This window comes from Pteropus medius, unplaced genomic scaffold (genome assembly GCF_902729225.1).
Source record: "Pteropus medius unplaced genomic scaffold, Ma_sr-lr_union100, whole genome shotgun sequence".
NCBI classification, from domain to species: domain Eukaryota; kingdom Metazoa; phylum Chordata; class Mammalia; order Chiroptera; family Pteropodidae; genus Pteropus; species Pteropus medius.
Window position 1 is genome coordinate 6,316,058 of NW_024354550.1, and position 18,377 is coordinate 6,334,434.

General features: G+C 33.9%; 1 protein-coding gene across 6 annotated transcripts in view; it reads right to left on the reverse strand.

The window, feature by feature from the left end:
- Positions 1-9,418: 9,418 nt before the first annotated feature.
- ROBO1 (roundabout guidance receptor 1) overlaps positions 9,419-18,377 on the reverse strand; it is a 374,585-nt gene continuing 365,626 nt past the window's right edge. For 4 of the 6 annotated variants that reach the window (XM_039855122.1, XM_039855124.1, XM_039855127.1 and 1 more), the window contains 2 exons: positions 12,701-12,897; positions 9,419-11,098 (listed from right to left, as the gene is read on the reverse strand). In XM_039855122.1, the coding sequence (XP_039711056.1) occupies positions 11,084-11,098; positions 12,701-12,897 (212 nt within the window). In that variant the 3' untranslated portion in view covers positions 9,419-11,083. The remainder of the gene's footprint in view (positions 11,099-12,700; positions 12,898-18,377) is intronic. The other 2 variants (XM_039855125.1, XM_039855123.1) reach the window with 1 other exon arrangement.

Below are 18,377 nucleotides of genomic sequence, written 5' to 3' on the forward strand. Positions count from 1 at the left end.
AGATTTTGCCTCCTAATGAGTAGAGTGTGATAGAATGTGTAGTCAGTTTTTAAAATCACAACATAAATTATGTATAAAGTCTAAATACAGAGCACAGACTAATTGCTAAATGTATGAGCAAGAATATGTGTGGCTTGTTTATTGCTGGGTAGGTTCCATTATTCAATTCTCTTCTACAAACAGTCCATATACTTCAGGGGTAACGGATCAATACACTCCAGTGGAAGACCTGGTAAGTCTAAGGGAATCCAGGTTTAGGCCAAACAGTATGTGATATTTCTCCCGACACTTGTTGCACAAGTTAGATCATTAGGATGAATTTTGAAAGAGCATTGAGTTTTCTTTTGTCTTGTGACCTTTGAATATTATTATCATATGTGGCTTGAGGCTTGTTGTGTTATAGCCAACTTATTAACAGCTGGAGAAAAAAAGCAACATGTGGAACAAAACAGAGAAAAGAAAGTCAAAGACAAATGGAGTTGGAGCCTTGATTGAAGCAAGTCTGCTCAGAGCTCTTTTGCTGTACTTTTTCAGCGCTATTACACCATAATATTTTTTTTCAATGCTTAGCCACGTTGAGTTGAATTTTATGTGTTTTATGTATTTAACTTGTGTTCAGAAGCATCATTACTGATACTGTCTACATGAAAGAGAGAAATTAAATATAAAGAAAACGATTTAATCCCAAATCCTCTTAACGTTTTATCAGTTAATCCTTTAATATTTTTTATTGGTTAGTTCTTTAAATGTGTGTGAATATAAAATTATTTTAGTTGGAGATTGATGGAAACCAGTAAAAAAAAAAAAATCCAAAGCACCTTTCTCAAACATAATTAAGAATTGGCCTTTTGGGGTCATCTAAATTTATTTTAATTTTAAAATGTAGTCAATATGCATTTTTAAGTAGAGTACAATTTAGAGAAAACCCAAGCTTTATATTTTATAAATGAATTGATTTTTAGCCTTCCTTAATCCAGACAAAACATGTCTTCAATTCCTGTTTAGTTTTAAAAAAACTCCTTTATTATCATGTACTATAGTATGAATATTTATATGTTGAAATCTAACCCCCAGTGTATTGCTATTAAGAGGGAGGGCCTTTCAAAAGTGATTAGGTCATAAGAGCGGAGCCTCATGAATAGGATTAGTGCCCTTATAAAAAAGACCTCAGAGACTTCTCTTTTCTCCTCTGCCTTATGAAGATACAGTGAAAATAGAGCTGTATGTGAACCAGATATAGAATTTGCAGGCACCTTGTTCTTAGAGTTTCCAGCCTCTAGGAATGTGAGAAATAAATTTCTGTTGTTCATAAGCCACTCAGTTCAGAGTATTTTTGTTATAGCAGCCTGAACTGACTTAAAATACCATGTAAAGACTTCTATGAGTCACACTTTGTTGTGTGTGTGTCTGTCTCCCATTACATTGTATTTGTGGAGTTTATCTATGTTTGTTCTTTGTACATAGTAGATGCTCAGTAGACTGCCAAATCAATTAATGAATGCCTAGATTTAAATTGGGTTAAGGAGCCTAAATAACAATTTGTAAGTAACTTAATCAAACTCTTTTGATTCCTGTGTAGAGGGTGACTACTTTTGTTTAGGATAGTCCAGTAGTCATATTTTCGGCACCATATTATACAGCAGGATAAGAAATATAGTTTATTCAAAATGACTTTAGATATGCACCCTTGAAACATGTGAAGCTTAATTAACAATGGTTGATGGTAAATCATCAGATAAAATGTATTAGCTTCCAAATATATGCTAATCCTATGCATAGGTGCATTATTAGTCTAAGTAATTTATTATTTTTGATTTATTTTTCTCCAAAGTATTCCAGCTTTCAAAATAGTAAAGTATTACTTGCTATAAATGTCTTAGCCCATTTTTAAAACACAGATTTAAAAAAATATTAAAATCTCTCCAGAAGTTTTCTCTTTCCCACAGAGAGGCAGAAGTGGGAGCTAAAGGATAGCTGGCTGTGAGGCAAAGCAATTAAAAATTCTGAATTAAAAAGCAGTGTTGTATAACCTTGAGTAACTTCTCAAGTTCTTCTGATAAAACAAAGGTACATATTCTTGGAAGATTAAATTGCCTTTAAATCAAATTATTAAAGTCTTTTAAATTTGGCAGTTTTAGTGTGGAATTCCATATCATACACACACACACACACACACACACACACACACACACACACACACATATAGTTGCTATATTTTGGAAATTATCACTTATAATTTTTTATTTCTAAAACTAGTCTTTAGAAATCTAACCATTGTTTTAAGATTTATATATAAAGTAAACAAGATGATGGAGCTTTAAATATTTGATGACAATAGCATCTTGAGCATTCATGAATCTTCCCTGCTTCCAACACAGATGCTATTGGGTATTGTTTCTAAATTTTATAAAACTACTCTGAGGGCTAGTTTTAATTTTTGGAAAGAGCATTAGATTTGAAACTGAATTCATATATACACTCTGTTTATATCTCCCTATTGAGAATTTCAGCAAATTTCTTAGTCTTGTAAAATCTTGGTTTCTTTATTTGTCAAAAGGAATTAAGCTTAGTTATTACAAACAACTTTTGGCAAAAAATTCAATTGATTCCATATTTAAGTCATAGCAGGTGCACAATAAATGACTCATTTCCCCCATAATCTATTTATTTATAATTTATTTCCTATGATATTTCCCACAGTAGCTATTCCAAATGTCTGTCATTCTCTAAGCCTTTACCACATGTTGAATAATTTTGTCTTGAAGGTTTGAAAACAGAACTTAAATAAAGAACCATTACCTTAATTTACTCTATCACTCCCTCCCCCAAATCACAGGGACACACATAAACACTTACCTTATACAGAAAATGTAAAAGTATTTTAAAGGTGATTTGCACATAATCTTTACAGAGAACACATAGATAAGATACTGCACATATGTATCTAAACTCCCATATTGTAAAAACCATAAGGCAGTCTGTTAAATAGGCACTCCATATGAAAACTTGGGGTTTTATTAGGCAGGTTTAAAAATATGCTTTCTCCTTATGTTCAGGGCTTCCACATTGTTGCATCCATGGAAAATACTACTGCAGGGCCCCTGTTTATATAAATAATTTGTCGCCCCGAATCGGGGACATTGGCACCATTTTGATAACACAAACTCAATCTTCTGAAAGAAATATGTCAGCTAGTGTGAGCAATTCGCTAACTAGTCTGCCTTTCTAGAATCAGGAGGCCACTAGCTACACAGCCCCAGGAAGACCCCATAGACACTAATCTGAATTCTGGAACTTCTTTTGGAGCTCCTTAGAGATTGATCTCACAAGCAGGGGGCCTGGGCCCACACTGGTTCTGGCACTCGACCCTGACAGCACTGCCAACCCTGGCCAGACTCAGAAAACTCAAAAAATTTCAAGAGAGACAATCCAAAGTGTGGGAGATCCCCAAGGTGCAGGGTCGGGACAGAAGCCCTAGATGTTCAGGTTACTTTTGTTACTTCCTGAGAGCGAGCAGTTTATAGAAGTCGCTCAAGCAGGAAGCACCAAAAAGGTCTGCTTTCTTGAATTTGAAGAGCTCAGAGCTTTTCTTAAATGGAAGAACTTCTAAAACCTCAAAGTCTATCTTGTCTTAATATGTGGATAGCGATTAAGCCAAAGGTCTGAATGAAAAAAGTACCAAATCTTTATAAATATTTTGAGCCTAATTTATTTAAGGCAATGAATTTGTATAAATGTTACAATATTTTATTGAATTTAAGACTCCATTGATTTTAAAAGTTTTATTTTCTGTGCCATGGTGACAATGCTTCAGTTGTAGTTATGATACAAGACAATGCCTCAGTGATAGTCTCATGGGACACATAGATGGGTTACAACATCCTCAACTTTGCTTGAATTTTCTGTCATGTTATTGTAAGGGATTTTGTAATTTTGCCTGCATTCATTTGATGTGTGTGTGTGTGTGTGTGTGTGTGTGTGTGTGTGTGTGACAAGTTACAACTTTAATTATTGTGGATACTTTCCTTTCTTAGGTACTCTAAAGCTTATTGTTTAGAAAATGCACAATTATCATTATTCTAACTATCCAATTCATGTCTTATTGCTGTTTCCATACCTTTTTACTTTTGTATTGTTTCAATACTGATCATATAAACATTTTTGCAATATATTAAATGGCAGTGAAACTCAATACTCATAATAACAATTGATAATTGGTAAGAATTCCACCAAATTGAAAGTAATACAAATAAACATGACTAATTTCATACTCGCATAGTATAAGAGAAAATTTACCCTAAATTTGGAAAGGTTAAATTGATGATTTTTGATACCATGCTAAAACATTTCCCAATAATCCTGCTTGTAACACATGGCTTTGAGGATTCCATTGTGGCAGACATTTCCCTTTAAGCTTAGACTTACCTCATGCTGATACTTTCCCATCTCAAGCACTGTCATGTCCATGTGTACTTTCTCCTTCAGGTCTTCTACTTTCATTTGATATGCTCACTAGTGCTTGGGAGATAAATCCCCTCCTTACCCCACCCCTGCCCCATTAACAACCTGCAACCAATGGGGGGCCAGGAGCAAACTAACGATGTTCCAGGCACAAGTTCTTCAGTGAAGGATTCTGGTGGCATTCTGCATGCTTTTCGGAGGAGCTAGTAGAGTTCCCTCTGGAGGCACCCAGGCCTACTTGATAGGACCGACATTGATTTCTCCTCCCATTTCCTGGGATTACCTCCAAAATAAACTGCACCCAAGTCTTTATCTCAGATTCTTTTGGGGGAATGTAAATTATCATTGAAAATGATAAAGGTACAGATTTCATGTAGCTATGAAGGATAGTGACTTTTTAATAAAGAAAAAAAAAAGTATTAATGATTCTCTGCCTCAGTGTAGATACTAATGTCATGCTTATATTGCCGTATAGAAAGTTAACTTAGCAATTATCCTTTGAATGCTTTTTTAACATCTTGCTGATTCCCTTATTAATGAAATAAATGAAGTTTGAAACATGCTCACTGCCTTGTTTACCTGAGACATATATATATTTTTTTAACAGCAAGCAATAAAAATCACAACATGACTGTTGCCTGGCTGAAAGTGCTTTAAAGATTCTTCTTACTATAAGATTCTTTCCAGTTTCAGAAATATTACGATAAAACTTATACTTGATTTGTTAGGGTAGTGGTTTTCAACTTTTTTTTTCTAACATAAAATTACTTGAGATTGTTTCCAAAATGCCAGTCATTAAGCCTTTCCAACTGGGATTCTGATTTAGTAGGATCAGGACAGGAATCGGAAATTAACATTTATAACCAGAAGACAGATATCCATGGACAACGCTTTGAGAAATGGGCTTAATGCCTCTGCAGAACAAATATCTTTGAAAATATATTTTAAATACCCGTATGAAGATTAATAAACAGAATCTCATTTAAATTGGAGTTGGAAGGGCCTGTAGGGGGAGCTTTCCCAAACCACCACTCATGGTCAATTACCCTATACAGTTTTTACCATCTCCAACAGGAAAATGTTGTTCTACTCTAGTCCTTCAGCAGGAGGATTTTATCACCCCACAACCACTCAGCAAGTGAAAAACCATTACAATTTAGCCAATGAAAAGCCACTACACTTCAATTTCTGTTTCCTCCAATGAACTGCTTGTTCACAACAGCTCCTCTGAACTTCCCCTTTCCTTTATAAAAGGACATTTCTTTCCTTTGTTTTCTGGACTTGCATGTGGTTCGCCATTAGAAGGGATGTCTGGAATTGCAACTCTTTTTCTCAAATAAGCTCATTTTGCTAGAGAAATATCTAGCTATCTGTTGTCTCCCCTTTCACATTCAAAACAGAATAATGAAAAGAAATAAATACAAAGAACGTAACTTTCTAAACTACTTTAATAACACTCTAAGTTAACTACTTAGCAATTAGTACTAATTAGTTTGTTCTGACAAATAACAAGAAATTCTAGTGAAAAAGGATTATCTACTTTTTGAAAAATAAAGCAATATTTGTTTTCTCATGCCGCCTTTGAAAGAAACATCTAAAAAAGGTTCAGGATTAGATTAAAAGTTGATTTACTAAGTCAATAATTTTATGTATTTGTATTCCTAATGTGAGCACATCTTTTATTTTAAACTCGTTTAATTTCTTTCATTCCATTTTCATATAGTCTACATTTTTGTTGTGTAGTAATTTCTTTAAACCACTAAATTCAGACTTTTACAGCTGACACATAAGTGTTAAGCAAACAGTTCAGTTTCCAGTGTTGACATGTCTTTGTAGTGTTATTTGAATATTTCATGTTTTGTCATTTTATAAAAGTGAGGAAATAACAAAAATGAAAATGTTATGTTTAGGGTAGAGATGGCAATCATTTAATGTGTTACAGAAAAAATGTGACCTTAATAAGAGGACACTGGACTTTGCAGGTGGAGTATGTTCATATACAGAAAAAATAAAATTGCGGAGCAGTACCATAATAGAAACTAAGTTTAGGGATCCAAACATAGAAGGTCCTTAAGACTCTTGGTTGAGAGCCTTGTTACAGACCCCTTTATGAAAAACAAAAGAATATAACGTCTGTATCTCTCTAGAAAAACTTTCCTAAAACTTTTTTTAATACTAAAGTGACCTTTACACTCTCATGTTCAATATTCAATTTACATGGTTATCAAATCTGTTCTTTCAACATTTAAATTTCTCTCTGCTAAAATCTCTTGAAATAATCTGAGAAAATTAGAACAAGAAAAAAAAATATTACTATTTTTAAAGGTTAATCTCTGCTTTTAATGTTTTTTAATTGTATCTTTTCATAACAAGATAATATTTTTTTAAAAAAAATAACAGACATTGCACATCTTAAAAGCTATTTGCTGCTATCCCACCCTACTTCAGGTAGCTAAGAGCATTTTCTATACACACCGCCCTCAAATGGTTACCAGAGAAATGAAAAGGGATGGTTATCACAAAAAGCAATTGAACACTTATTTTGGGTTTCAAAATAGATTTTCATAATCTGTAGCAGAAAGAAGACTGAGTTGGAAGAGCTAAGGTCTTGCAAACCAAAGACTGAGACACGAGAAATACGAAGATAGTTTCTCTCCTTCCTTTCTTCTATCCTTCTCTCCCTTCCTCCCTCCTATTCTCTCTCTCTCTCTCCTCTCTCTGTCTCTCTCCCTCTCTCTTTAGCCCTCCCTTTCCATCTCACTGGGAAGAGGACATTAAATATAAGGTCAGAGAATTAAATATACTAAGTGTGTCCTTGAGGTTTCTGATTCTTTTGTCCTCCCATTTTCTGGTCAGGTAAGGCTTGAGGAATATCAAACCAAAGTGAGCTATTCAGCACTTTCTACTTCAGTAGGTATTTCCCAATAAATATCAAACACTATCTACATATATCAACTCATTTAATCCCAATAACCTTGTAAAGTAGATATTATTCTCACCATTTTGTGATTAAGTTACAGATTAAGTAATTTTCCCATGGTTATACAGCTAATAATTTGAGGAGCCAAGATTCAAGCATAGGTCATCTGGATCTAGAATCAAGGCTTGTTTCTTCTAAACTGCAAAAGTAGCCACCATCCCCTCCCCCAGCCCACACATAGCCCAATTGTGATGAGCAGTTTAGGAGACATAGTGACATATTGTGAGATCCTAAGGAAGGTCATCCACATCCAAGTCTTCAGAGCCTCAGCATGGCGCAGAAGAACATACAAAACTCCCATTCCTGCTCCTTACACCCAAACCTACATTGAAGGGCTTAGGAATATCAAGAAAGGGTCAGTGGATAATAATGGGCATTAAAATTGGGGAGAGGAAGATGCAGAGTAAATATTCTGACAAATGGAGACCATTGGAAACAGTGGTAATGCCAAAAGCCCCTACTACCTGACGCCATCCTTCTATACATGAAGACAGCCTCTGAAAATTAGATAGCACCCTGTAGAAAGGGGAGAGGAAAATGTAGGCTCTATATCAGAAATAACTATAAAAGTCAGACATGATTGAATTTACCTGGAACTAAGATGGTCTTTTCTGCCACTAGGCAGAACAGTAGCTCAAAATAGACATTAAGTTATTGAGACCTCAGGTGACATGATTGTACACCTGAATGGTGAAATATGTGCTAAAAATACCATATTACCACCCATCGTGTGGCCTTCAGGAATTCAAAAGCAAAGAAACAAACAAAAACACCAAGAATTTATTACAAGATTAGGTATTTCACAGTGAATTTTACTCACCAGATATGGAACCACCCCCATCCTTGTACCACAATTATTTTTTTAAACTCTTTGCAAGTTTTTGGGAACAAACTATATGTGAAAAGTGAGCATAGTAAGTGTGCAATGATTTCAGTCTATAAATACAATATCTTGTTTTGGGGGTTTACAGAATCCATGTCATATATATTAATGCACTAAATCATGACAATAGCTCCATGAGGTAGGTATTATTGAATTTACAGGCAAAGTACCTGAGACTTAGAGGTTAAGTAACATGTCCAAGGAAACATAGCTCATGACAAAACTGAGAATCAAACCCAGGCCCTCTAATACACATAAGTTTTATGCATATCACATACCACAAATAAAGAGACTAACTTATTTATATTCAACTCATCAAGGGAAAGAGAAAAACTAGGCCATTCAACATGTCTTACCAATTTTTTCCTTGAAATAACTTGAAAACTGATTTCTTGACTGATAGACTCATTAATCTCTAAGTAAATACTGGTGATTACTTCATTTTTTTTTAAGACTAGATTCCAAATTACATCCCCTTTTATTGCCCCCCAATTTTCCAGATTTTCAACTTCTGATCAACTCAAAATTTAGCAATGTATATGTCACAGGAAAAAAACATTCACTAGGTTCTACTGCTCTCGACACTTTTAAGACATGATGCCCATCTTATGCCTCCAAAGTTGAACACTTGAATATGCTGACTTCAATGAACAATAATGTGCAACCTGGTATGTGATAGGTATTGCATTGTTAAAATGTGACATGAATATGTAACAAGAAAGCAGATAGTTAATGATAAATATTTTGGATTTGTATAATTTTCTTATTGACAAAATGTAAACGGCCCAAACTTTACAAATCCTAATTATTTCAGAAATAGGTTGACTAAAATTCAGCTACACATACATGAATATATCCTTACTATCAAAAACTTCCTCTGATCAAATGACTTTTAGGTTTTGATTTATCTTACATCTTTAATTTCAGTGGAGTAAAATGAGCATTTTTCCTTACTAGGAAAACCTGGTTGTTCATAAAACAGAATATTTACTCATCTGAAAATATAGTGGTGAAATGTTAAGACAGCACAACTTGTGATTAAATGGAATAAATTTGATCACACAATGAAAAAAAGAAATCAACGCAAGAAAGAATGATGTATTTGAGAACATTTTTAATAAATAATGTGACAAAATTACTTTTCTGATTATTGGATTCTCAGTATGCAAAATTATGGCTAAAAATAAGAGGCTTCTTACATGAACATAATGAAAACATTAATCACATGGATTGTTTCCTTAGTACTGCATACCCTTTCTATGTAACTTTCAAATTATCTAAGTGAACACATTTAGTTTTTGGTGAACACCAGCTTTTTTTGTGGTTCAATTTTGTTTGGATTTGTTTTTCAGTGGGGTCAGGCCTGATACCTGTGTAGAAATAAATGTACACTTTTTTTTTTTCTTCAAATAGCACCAATTATCAAGTCTGTGAAATTTATATAACAACAAAAAGGATCGTAAAAATCTAAAGTCGGTGGGCATCATTTGGCAATTCAAAGCGAGTAATGCCTCTATTTGAGCTTATAAGTAAATCTTGTAAGTTTCATCATTGGCCACAACAAACTTAAATCTTTTTTTTCTTTAAGTCCAGAAAAAGTAAGAACCATTGGGTTTATGGCCCACAATAATGAACGCACATTACTTCACCATCTGTCATCATTCAAATATTCCAAATACAAACATAGAGCATTAACAAAACAGGTTAAAAATGCTTCTCAACATTTTTTTCAATAAGACAAAACAGGTTAATAGTTACAATGGTTTACAAATAAAGTTTAGTGATTGTGCTTTTAAAACCAAAAAAAAAAAAAAAAGATTAAAAACAGTGCATTACAAAAAACAAAAATCAAACTTCCTTAAGTGGCACTTCTGAAAGTTGAACTGACACTACCAGAAGAAATTTAGGCCAGTTAAGACAGGGATGTCCTTATTCAATTGGTCATTAAAAACATCCATTTGTTTGTAATATGCATTTATATTTGCTTTTTGATTGAAAAATAGAACAAGGTTTTTGCTAGGCTTAATTATGACAATGACTAGACAACCAGAGATCCAACTGGCTTATCCCTACGTATTCAAAAGAACATTTCCAATAAGAATATAGTTCAGTGATTGAAATGAAGACAAAATAAAGTACCACCAGGGGTTGCAAAGAGTATATATTTACAATGTATCTACTCCATTGAAATTGTGGTTGTTCTGCATTTGCTGTATTTTTATTTTTTTTCCCAGCAGAGAGTGGTATGAAAGACTGATTTTAAAATCATGTAAAAATGAAGTATGTTTTAATTTGCATTAGCGGTTTGTTATAGAAAGATTATATCTTGAGAGCCCTTGGCATGAGGTTGATTAATCAACTTTGTATCTTTGATCAATATTTTGCAATAAATTGGCTTGGTATATAAGCGGTGCAATGCCATATCTCAGGGGCAAAATGCAAAAGAACTGTTCTGTTCTCTCCTGCTAGCTGATGACTGAAGCAAGAAGTCAAATACTTTCCTTGTTGGAAGTAAGGTGTAATGGTTTGTTCCAAGAGCAAGGGGAATAGGGAGGTTCCTTATAGGGATAGGGATCAAACAGCAACAATAAAACCTCAATAAAATTTTTTAAAAATGGAATTCCAATAAGAGGAATAAAAACGACAATTTCTACACTCCGATTGCACTGAACATTTTATCTGGTGTCATGTGTCATCAGACATGAGGCATCCTGAGTGATAATTTTCACATTAGATCTCATATGCCTCTCTGGTTGTCTTCAGCTTTCAGTTTCCTGGAAGAGATAAGTTATTGTTAAATTTGAAAATAAATCGTAGAGTGGCTTATATTTATATTTATATATATTTATGTTTTTATTCTTATAGTTCGTGTTTCTTCATTCATTCACTAGTATACATTGGAAAGTACTCATGGTAACTAATTCATTTGTCATCTTTAGTTCGTTCTGATAGTAAATCCAGTAGTTCTCTGACAAGTATCAAACTGTACTTATGTCCACATAGTGTCTCTGTGTTCGGGGGGTGTGGTACAAAGGAGAGGAGCAGTAGTACGCCTACTTCTCTACTACCCCCAGGCCCAGCTTAACAATTATAGCTCAATTTTAATTAGTTTTAGGTATTAGAGTTATCTGTATACTTATCTACATTCATCTCCTGAAATGGATCTTCTACCAAAAACAAAATAATACAAAAACAAACAAAAAACACTTGAAAAATAAATTCTGGAACAGTATTTGTAGAAAGAAAGCCTTCTTATTCCAAACCGCAAAATCCAAATACATTGGGCATTTTAGAAAATTTAGATATAATTACTTATACTTTTTCATCTATTATAAACTCATTTAACAACCTACTTGTGATTCACGAAACATTCTTGAATAACACAAGTGTGAACTGTGTGGGTCCACTTATACTCAGATTGTTTTTTTTTTTCAATAAATACGGTAAATGTATTTTCTCATCCTTATGATTTTCTTAAAAACATGCTTTCTCTGTCTTAATTCATTGTTAAGAATATAGTATGCAATATATATAAAACATAAAATATGTGTTAATTGATTGACTGTTATTGGTAAAGCTTCCAGTCAATAGTAGGCTATTAGTAGTTAAGTTTTGGGCGAGTTCAAAGTATTACATGGATTTTCGACTGATTTGGGGTGGGGGAAGGGAGGTCAGAGCACTTAATCCCTGTTTTGTTCAAGAGTCAACTATATTTGTAAGAAAAAAAAAGTCCTTGACTTGTTTTCTTATGAAATAGAAAAAATGCAATCTTAAAAACTGAAAGTAATTTTAAATATTATATGATTTATTGTCAACTCTATCTGGTTTCATTATCTATAGATTCCAACAAAGGAGTATATCTTTGATTCACGAAACATTCTCCTCCATCTGGGAAGATCAGTGTCCAGAATAGGGTTCCCATTTTCAGAAGACTGAAGGTGGATGATAGTTGGTCAAATCACATGGATTAACCCCAGTGATAAATAGGGTGACAACACAGCTAGAACACCCTCATTCACATCAAATAACTGCCACATTACTGGGTTTTTATAGTATACTACAACACTATGAATTATAATTATTTAGATCAATAGTTCTTATTTTCTAACAACATATTTGTCATATAAATTTCTTATATGAATATCTGCAAATAAATATCAACCCTGGGTCTAAAAGGAAACTGCTATTACCATTTAAAACTGTGGAACACATTTTAAGAAAATCATTATATTTTCAGAATTACAGTTTCTGACATCACTGACATTAGAGTTTGTGATAAAATAATAACATTTCTGTAGACTGATGGATGTTCCTAACCTTGAGGCTGATATAATAACTAGTCTAATGTTTAGAAACTTAAAAAGAATTATAGATACCTCTAATTCTTCATTATTATCTTCTCCTCTTTCATATGCTCCAAGAACTTGCATTTCTGCAATATTTCTTCGACCTACATTTCCTTGTTCCCTTTGTCTGCTTCCTGATCCTCTTGATGACATTGAGCTTGAAGAACTAGGATCTCTGGGATTATTGGATGTCGGAAAAGTAGGTCTACAGTAAGGTAGAATATCCTCTGTGTAATGAAATATAACAAGTGTATATGAACGCCATTATACATGTTCATTGTATCTCTCATATCTATAATTCTGAATGGGGATGCATCAATGTTTTTCAGAAATAAATGAGGACGTTTTATAACAATAATGAATAAGGCATCACAGGCTTTTGAAAACGAAAATAACAAACCTTGTTTTCCTAGTAGTGGCTGGGATTCCACTCATAAGCTCTTATCTACCTTAAACTCACTTGGGACCAACATCATCAAAAGAGTGAAACCAAATCTGCAATCAGACTTGGCTTCCAGTTCTATCCTTCACTATGTGATCTCTGATTATTTTAGGCTTTAGTTTTCTCTTTTCTAAAGAAGTGACATCTACACCAGAAGAGCTTTTAACGTTGATATAAAAACAGAAGAGATAGCGAAATCCCTATGTAAACCATGAAAGATTATTATAAGGCATTGATAGAAACAAAGCCCAGTCTCCTTGAACCAGGAAAACAGAGCCAAGCTCTAGTTCACTTTCCAGACACCAAGATGTCAACCTCCGTTTCAACATCATATTCACATTGTACAATCCTGAATCTCAGAAGCCTGCCTTTGTTGCCTGCTTCAAAAGCAAGCCACTCCAGTTAACTGCTGTCACCTACATTTCTATCTTTGTACTGCTTTAAATTTGATGCTTGTTCTGTTGATACATCCTCCAACTGCTCGCTTCTCTCCAAAACCTGTCCACTCTACCCAATGGACACTAAACACATAAAAACCCAACTCTTCTACATACAGTTTTGTTCTCCTCCCCTAAGTGCTTCTTCTATAATTCACATTGTCTGAATGAAATCTGGATTCCACCAAAGTTCTCTCCAGTGGAAGGAAGAAGGCTTGTCTCTAGCTCAGTAATATCAGCCCTAAATCACTGTTCCCACACTCTTGTGCCAAAACATTCTCTCCCTATTTATATACCTATTTGGTCCTCCTTGATGGCACCATTCTCATTCCATTCTCTGCATCACAACTTTTACTCCTAATCCAGACTTCTGACTTGCTGAGGTTTCACAATCCATGAAGACCACTCCTCCTGCTTCACAGCACTTGATCTCCTGTAAACTTCATCTTCTGTCCCTGTTTCATCAATCTTTTTCTCTATATTGACTTTAGTTTTTTTACAAACTACAATATAATAAAATATCTCTCTTGCTAAAAACTTTCCCCTTAAGCTTATGCTCTATATGAATCAATATCTTATTTCTCTCCTCACTGTTCAGCCAAGCTTCTTGAAAAATAATTTGGACTCAATATTGTTAAATGCAACTCTCATTCATTCTATATCCCAGTGAAATCTACTTATGCCCACATTAGTACAATGAAGCAGAAAATTCATTGTTGACTTTGATAATGTTAACCATGTTTCAGTCCTTTTATCTCTAGACTTCTCACTGCCCCTAATCCGGAAACTATTATCAATTTAAACATTACTACTTTCTTAGCTCTGTGGTCTTCCTTCATGCCTGACCAGTCTTCTGTGTGTTCTTCTTATGCAGTGTCTTTTATATATTGATATATAAATCCTGTAGGTTTCTACTTTTAGCCGTGTGTGTGTGTGTGTGTGTGTGTCTGTGTGTGTGTATTCCTGTCACCCCCACACTCACTCTCTCTGGATGACTGCATCCATTCTCACAGATTGTAACCTCTTCTAGAATACCACTGTCATGAGAACAGGTTTTTTTTTTTTTTCTGATTTTTGTACTGATGTACTTCCAGCTTGACATACAGTAAGTCATCTATTCAAGTTTTAAGTGAATAGATAAATGGCTTTAACTATAATTTATCATGATGAATAATTAATTTATATTTCCAACTCTTGAACTATGCCCTAAATTTTAGGCTCCTATAACTAGCCTAACTGAACACTTCTTCTTGAGTGTCCCTCAAATTCAGCATGTCTAACATTGACTTCATCATGCCACTCCCTGAGACTTGCCCCCGCTCTGTATTCCCTATTCTAGCTAATGAAATCACTAATCATTAAGATACGAAAAATAGAAAAATAGAAAACTGGAATTGTTGTAGACTTTTCCTTCCCTTCCCATATCCTCTTAAATGTACCTTTTCCACACATTTAAATATGCAACAAGTAAGGCTGATTTTAACTCTATAACGTTTCTTTAATTTTCCCCTCTCACTAATCCCTGCTGCCATAGCCTGATTTATATTCTCTATATTTCTTGTCTAGGGGTTATAAATATTTCCTAACAGGTCTCCAAGAACTACATTCCTCTATGACTTAAGCTTACATTTACCTCAAGAGTTTCATCTCTAACCACCTTTACCAAATTTCTTATAGTCTCCTCAATGTACCTTGAAGCTTTTCATGCTGACTTTCTCTGCCCGAACAATCTATCCATTCTTCTTACTCAAGCTAAATTCCATTCATCCAGAATACTCAGTTTATGTGTCATTTCTACCAGGAAAGATCAAGAAGTCTTTCTTTACATTAAATTTCCCACAAGACTGGGATAACTGTCCCTTCCCCGGACTCTCAAGTATCATGACATGATTAAACATTATACCAAATATGAATATATATATGAAACTGTCTCTCTCTCTGACTATAAGCTTCTTAAAGCCAAGGCTCATGTGCACATAAAAATTCCAAGATTCGTACAATGCTTAATAACACAGTAGATGTTTGATATAGGTAGAAATACATTGAACTAATTGAAGTATATGTCAGCAAAAAGATCAGACATTCTAGTCTATAAGACCACTCTCTTTAATTAAAAAAAAAATGTTTCACATGTAAATCAGGGTGTCTCTTTCATTATAAATAATGTAAATTGAATAATGAAGGTGAATATTTCAGCAATGCACAGAAATTGTAATTCAATGATACATACACACAGTATTATGATTCAAATAAGACTTTGGGAAAGCAGGACATATACAATAATAACTGGCCAGTGTACATCAGTGCTTTCCATGGAATTAGGTTCATTATTTCTGGATTAAGGGTTACCGTCTTAGTTCTTGAGTTAGAAATATTTTTATAATGCAAAATACAACTTGTTAGATTTCTGAATATTAATAAAAATAATTTCATCTCTCTGTTCTAATTCTGCATATACCAAGATCTTTCCAGGTTTGTAAAAGTATTTCCTAAAGTAACCCACCTACTTTGGAGGGAGCTTGCTTGTGACTACCAAATTGGTCCATACTTTCAGCCAGATATTAACCTCATAATTTACATCATGACATTTTATTTATGAATCTCTGCTTGAAGTATAGTCATCATGAGTCAAAAATTCAGATAATCTTCGGCTTAACTGATAAAAATAAGCTGTTTTTAAAACTTGATAATGCAGTGATGTCACTAAGTATTTTGTGGTCACGTAGTGGAGATACCTGCCTGAAATGCACAGCTTTACTCATCGGTTCACTGCTGAGTCCATGACTGGGTCGGGTTTCTGTCAGAGAACAATGTGAAACTGTCCTCTATATTGAAAGGAAGTTGCTAATAACCAGGTGCCCATAAAAAAACAGAACAATAGATTGATATCTGATTTTACCAAAATATATCTATTAAAATAGAGTAGTAAAGTGCTCTTAAAGCCTTCTATGATTCATTTCCCTATTACTCTTTCCTGACTCTTTCATCGATCTTTTTCTTGTACCTCTTCCTCCTAAATGGTTTCTTCTCTTTAGTCTATAATCATGTTCAAATACTCTATCTTAAAACATTTCCACAGATTTTACCTTCCAGTCAAACTCTATCCCAACCTCTTTTTCTCTTTTTGGCCTTCTGAAAAGAATTTATGCTTATCACCTCCTTTTCACAATTTTCATTCACTTTCACATCCCAGACAGTTTGTCTTTTATTCTGACTACTGTACTAAAAATAGTTCTTTTAAATATCACCCATAAACAACGTTTTGCAAATTCTTTGTGTCTCCCGCTACTCTCACCACTGGCCACCATTCACATCCAACTTCTCTTGATGTGGTATTTCATATTTCTTCCTATCTTAAAATTTCCTCCTACATTCTTTCTAGGATACTATTCTCTCTAGTTTGGATATCTTGATAATTTTATATCTCTGGGTGGATCCATCTCAGTTTCCATTATAGAATGTTGTTCCTTTGCCTAATCTTTTAATATAATTATCCTTGATGATTGATGTGCTGAAGCTAGCTCACGTGTTCTCATTGACATCTCTTCTCAACTTCACATTCACTGACTTCATATTAGCAGCCTGAAACCAGACATTTTGGTAGTAATTATACAACAGAGGTAAGCAAATGGCTACAAATTGGGGTTTTGCCTTGTTTTCTTCCTAGAGAATCGATTGCTAAACATTAACCAGTATATCAATGCTGATAATTTAGCTTTTTTAATTCATATAATTTCACCTCTGTGTGATGGTTCTAAAATCTACTATTTGCAACCTTTCCTCTGATGTTTAAACTTAGTTCTCTAAATTCTTACTGATTCTCTTCATATCTGTGTTCATGTCAGCATCTTAATTCATTCAAAACTGAAATTATTTTCCCCAAGATATCTATTATTTTCCCTGTTTGGTCCACATTAGTTAATACAATTGTGTTCCACTAGCCATATAGGACCATCTAATTAACATTTGAATAACTTTTTTTTACTCCATTATTTCAATTTACTTTTCTACATTCGATTAATCTCTAAGTCCTACTGGGTCTGTCTTTGAAACATCTGTGTATTCTGTTCTCTCTTCTTCATTTGCACAACTGTTTTAATTTAGTGCTTTCATATTTTATACCTAGATTATTTTGTTAATGTTCTGATACCTTCATCTACCTGATTCCAGTCTCTTCCCTAACTATAGAGTGTTATTTATTATTTTTCTACAACATAAATCTGATTTTTTCAATTACAATTGACATTCAATATTATTTTATATTAGTTCCATGTGTACAACATAGTGGTTAGACATTTATATAATTTACAAAGTGATCTCCCCAATTAATCTAGTACCCACCTGGCACTATACATAGTTGCTACAATATTAATGACTACATTCTCTATGCTGTACTTTACATCTCCATGACTATTTTGTAACTACCAATTTGTATTTCTTAATGCCTTCATTTTTTTCACCCAGCTCCCCAATACTCCTACCCTCTGGCAACCATCAATTTGTTTTCTGCATCTAAGACTCTGTTTCTGTTTTGTTTGAGTCCACATGTTAAGTGAAATCATATGGTATTTTTCTTCCTTAGTCTGACTTATTTCACTTAGCATAATACCCTCTGGGTCCATTTGTGTTGTCTCAAATGGTAAGATTTCATTCTTTTTCATGGCTGAGTAATATTCCACTGTATAAATGTATCACATCTTCTTTATCCAATTGTTTGTTGATGGGAACACAAACCTGATTTTGTCATTTCTTGGTCAAAATTATTTGCTGGCTCACCACTGCTTATATGATAAAATCTCAAACTCTTTAGAATAATATTCCTGGCCTT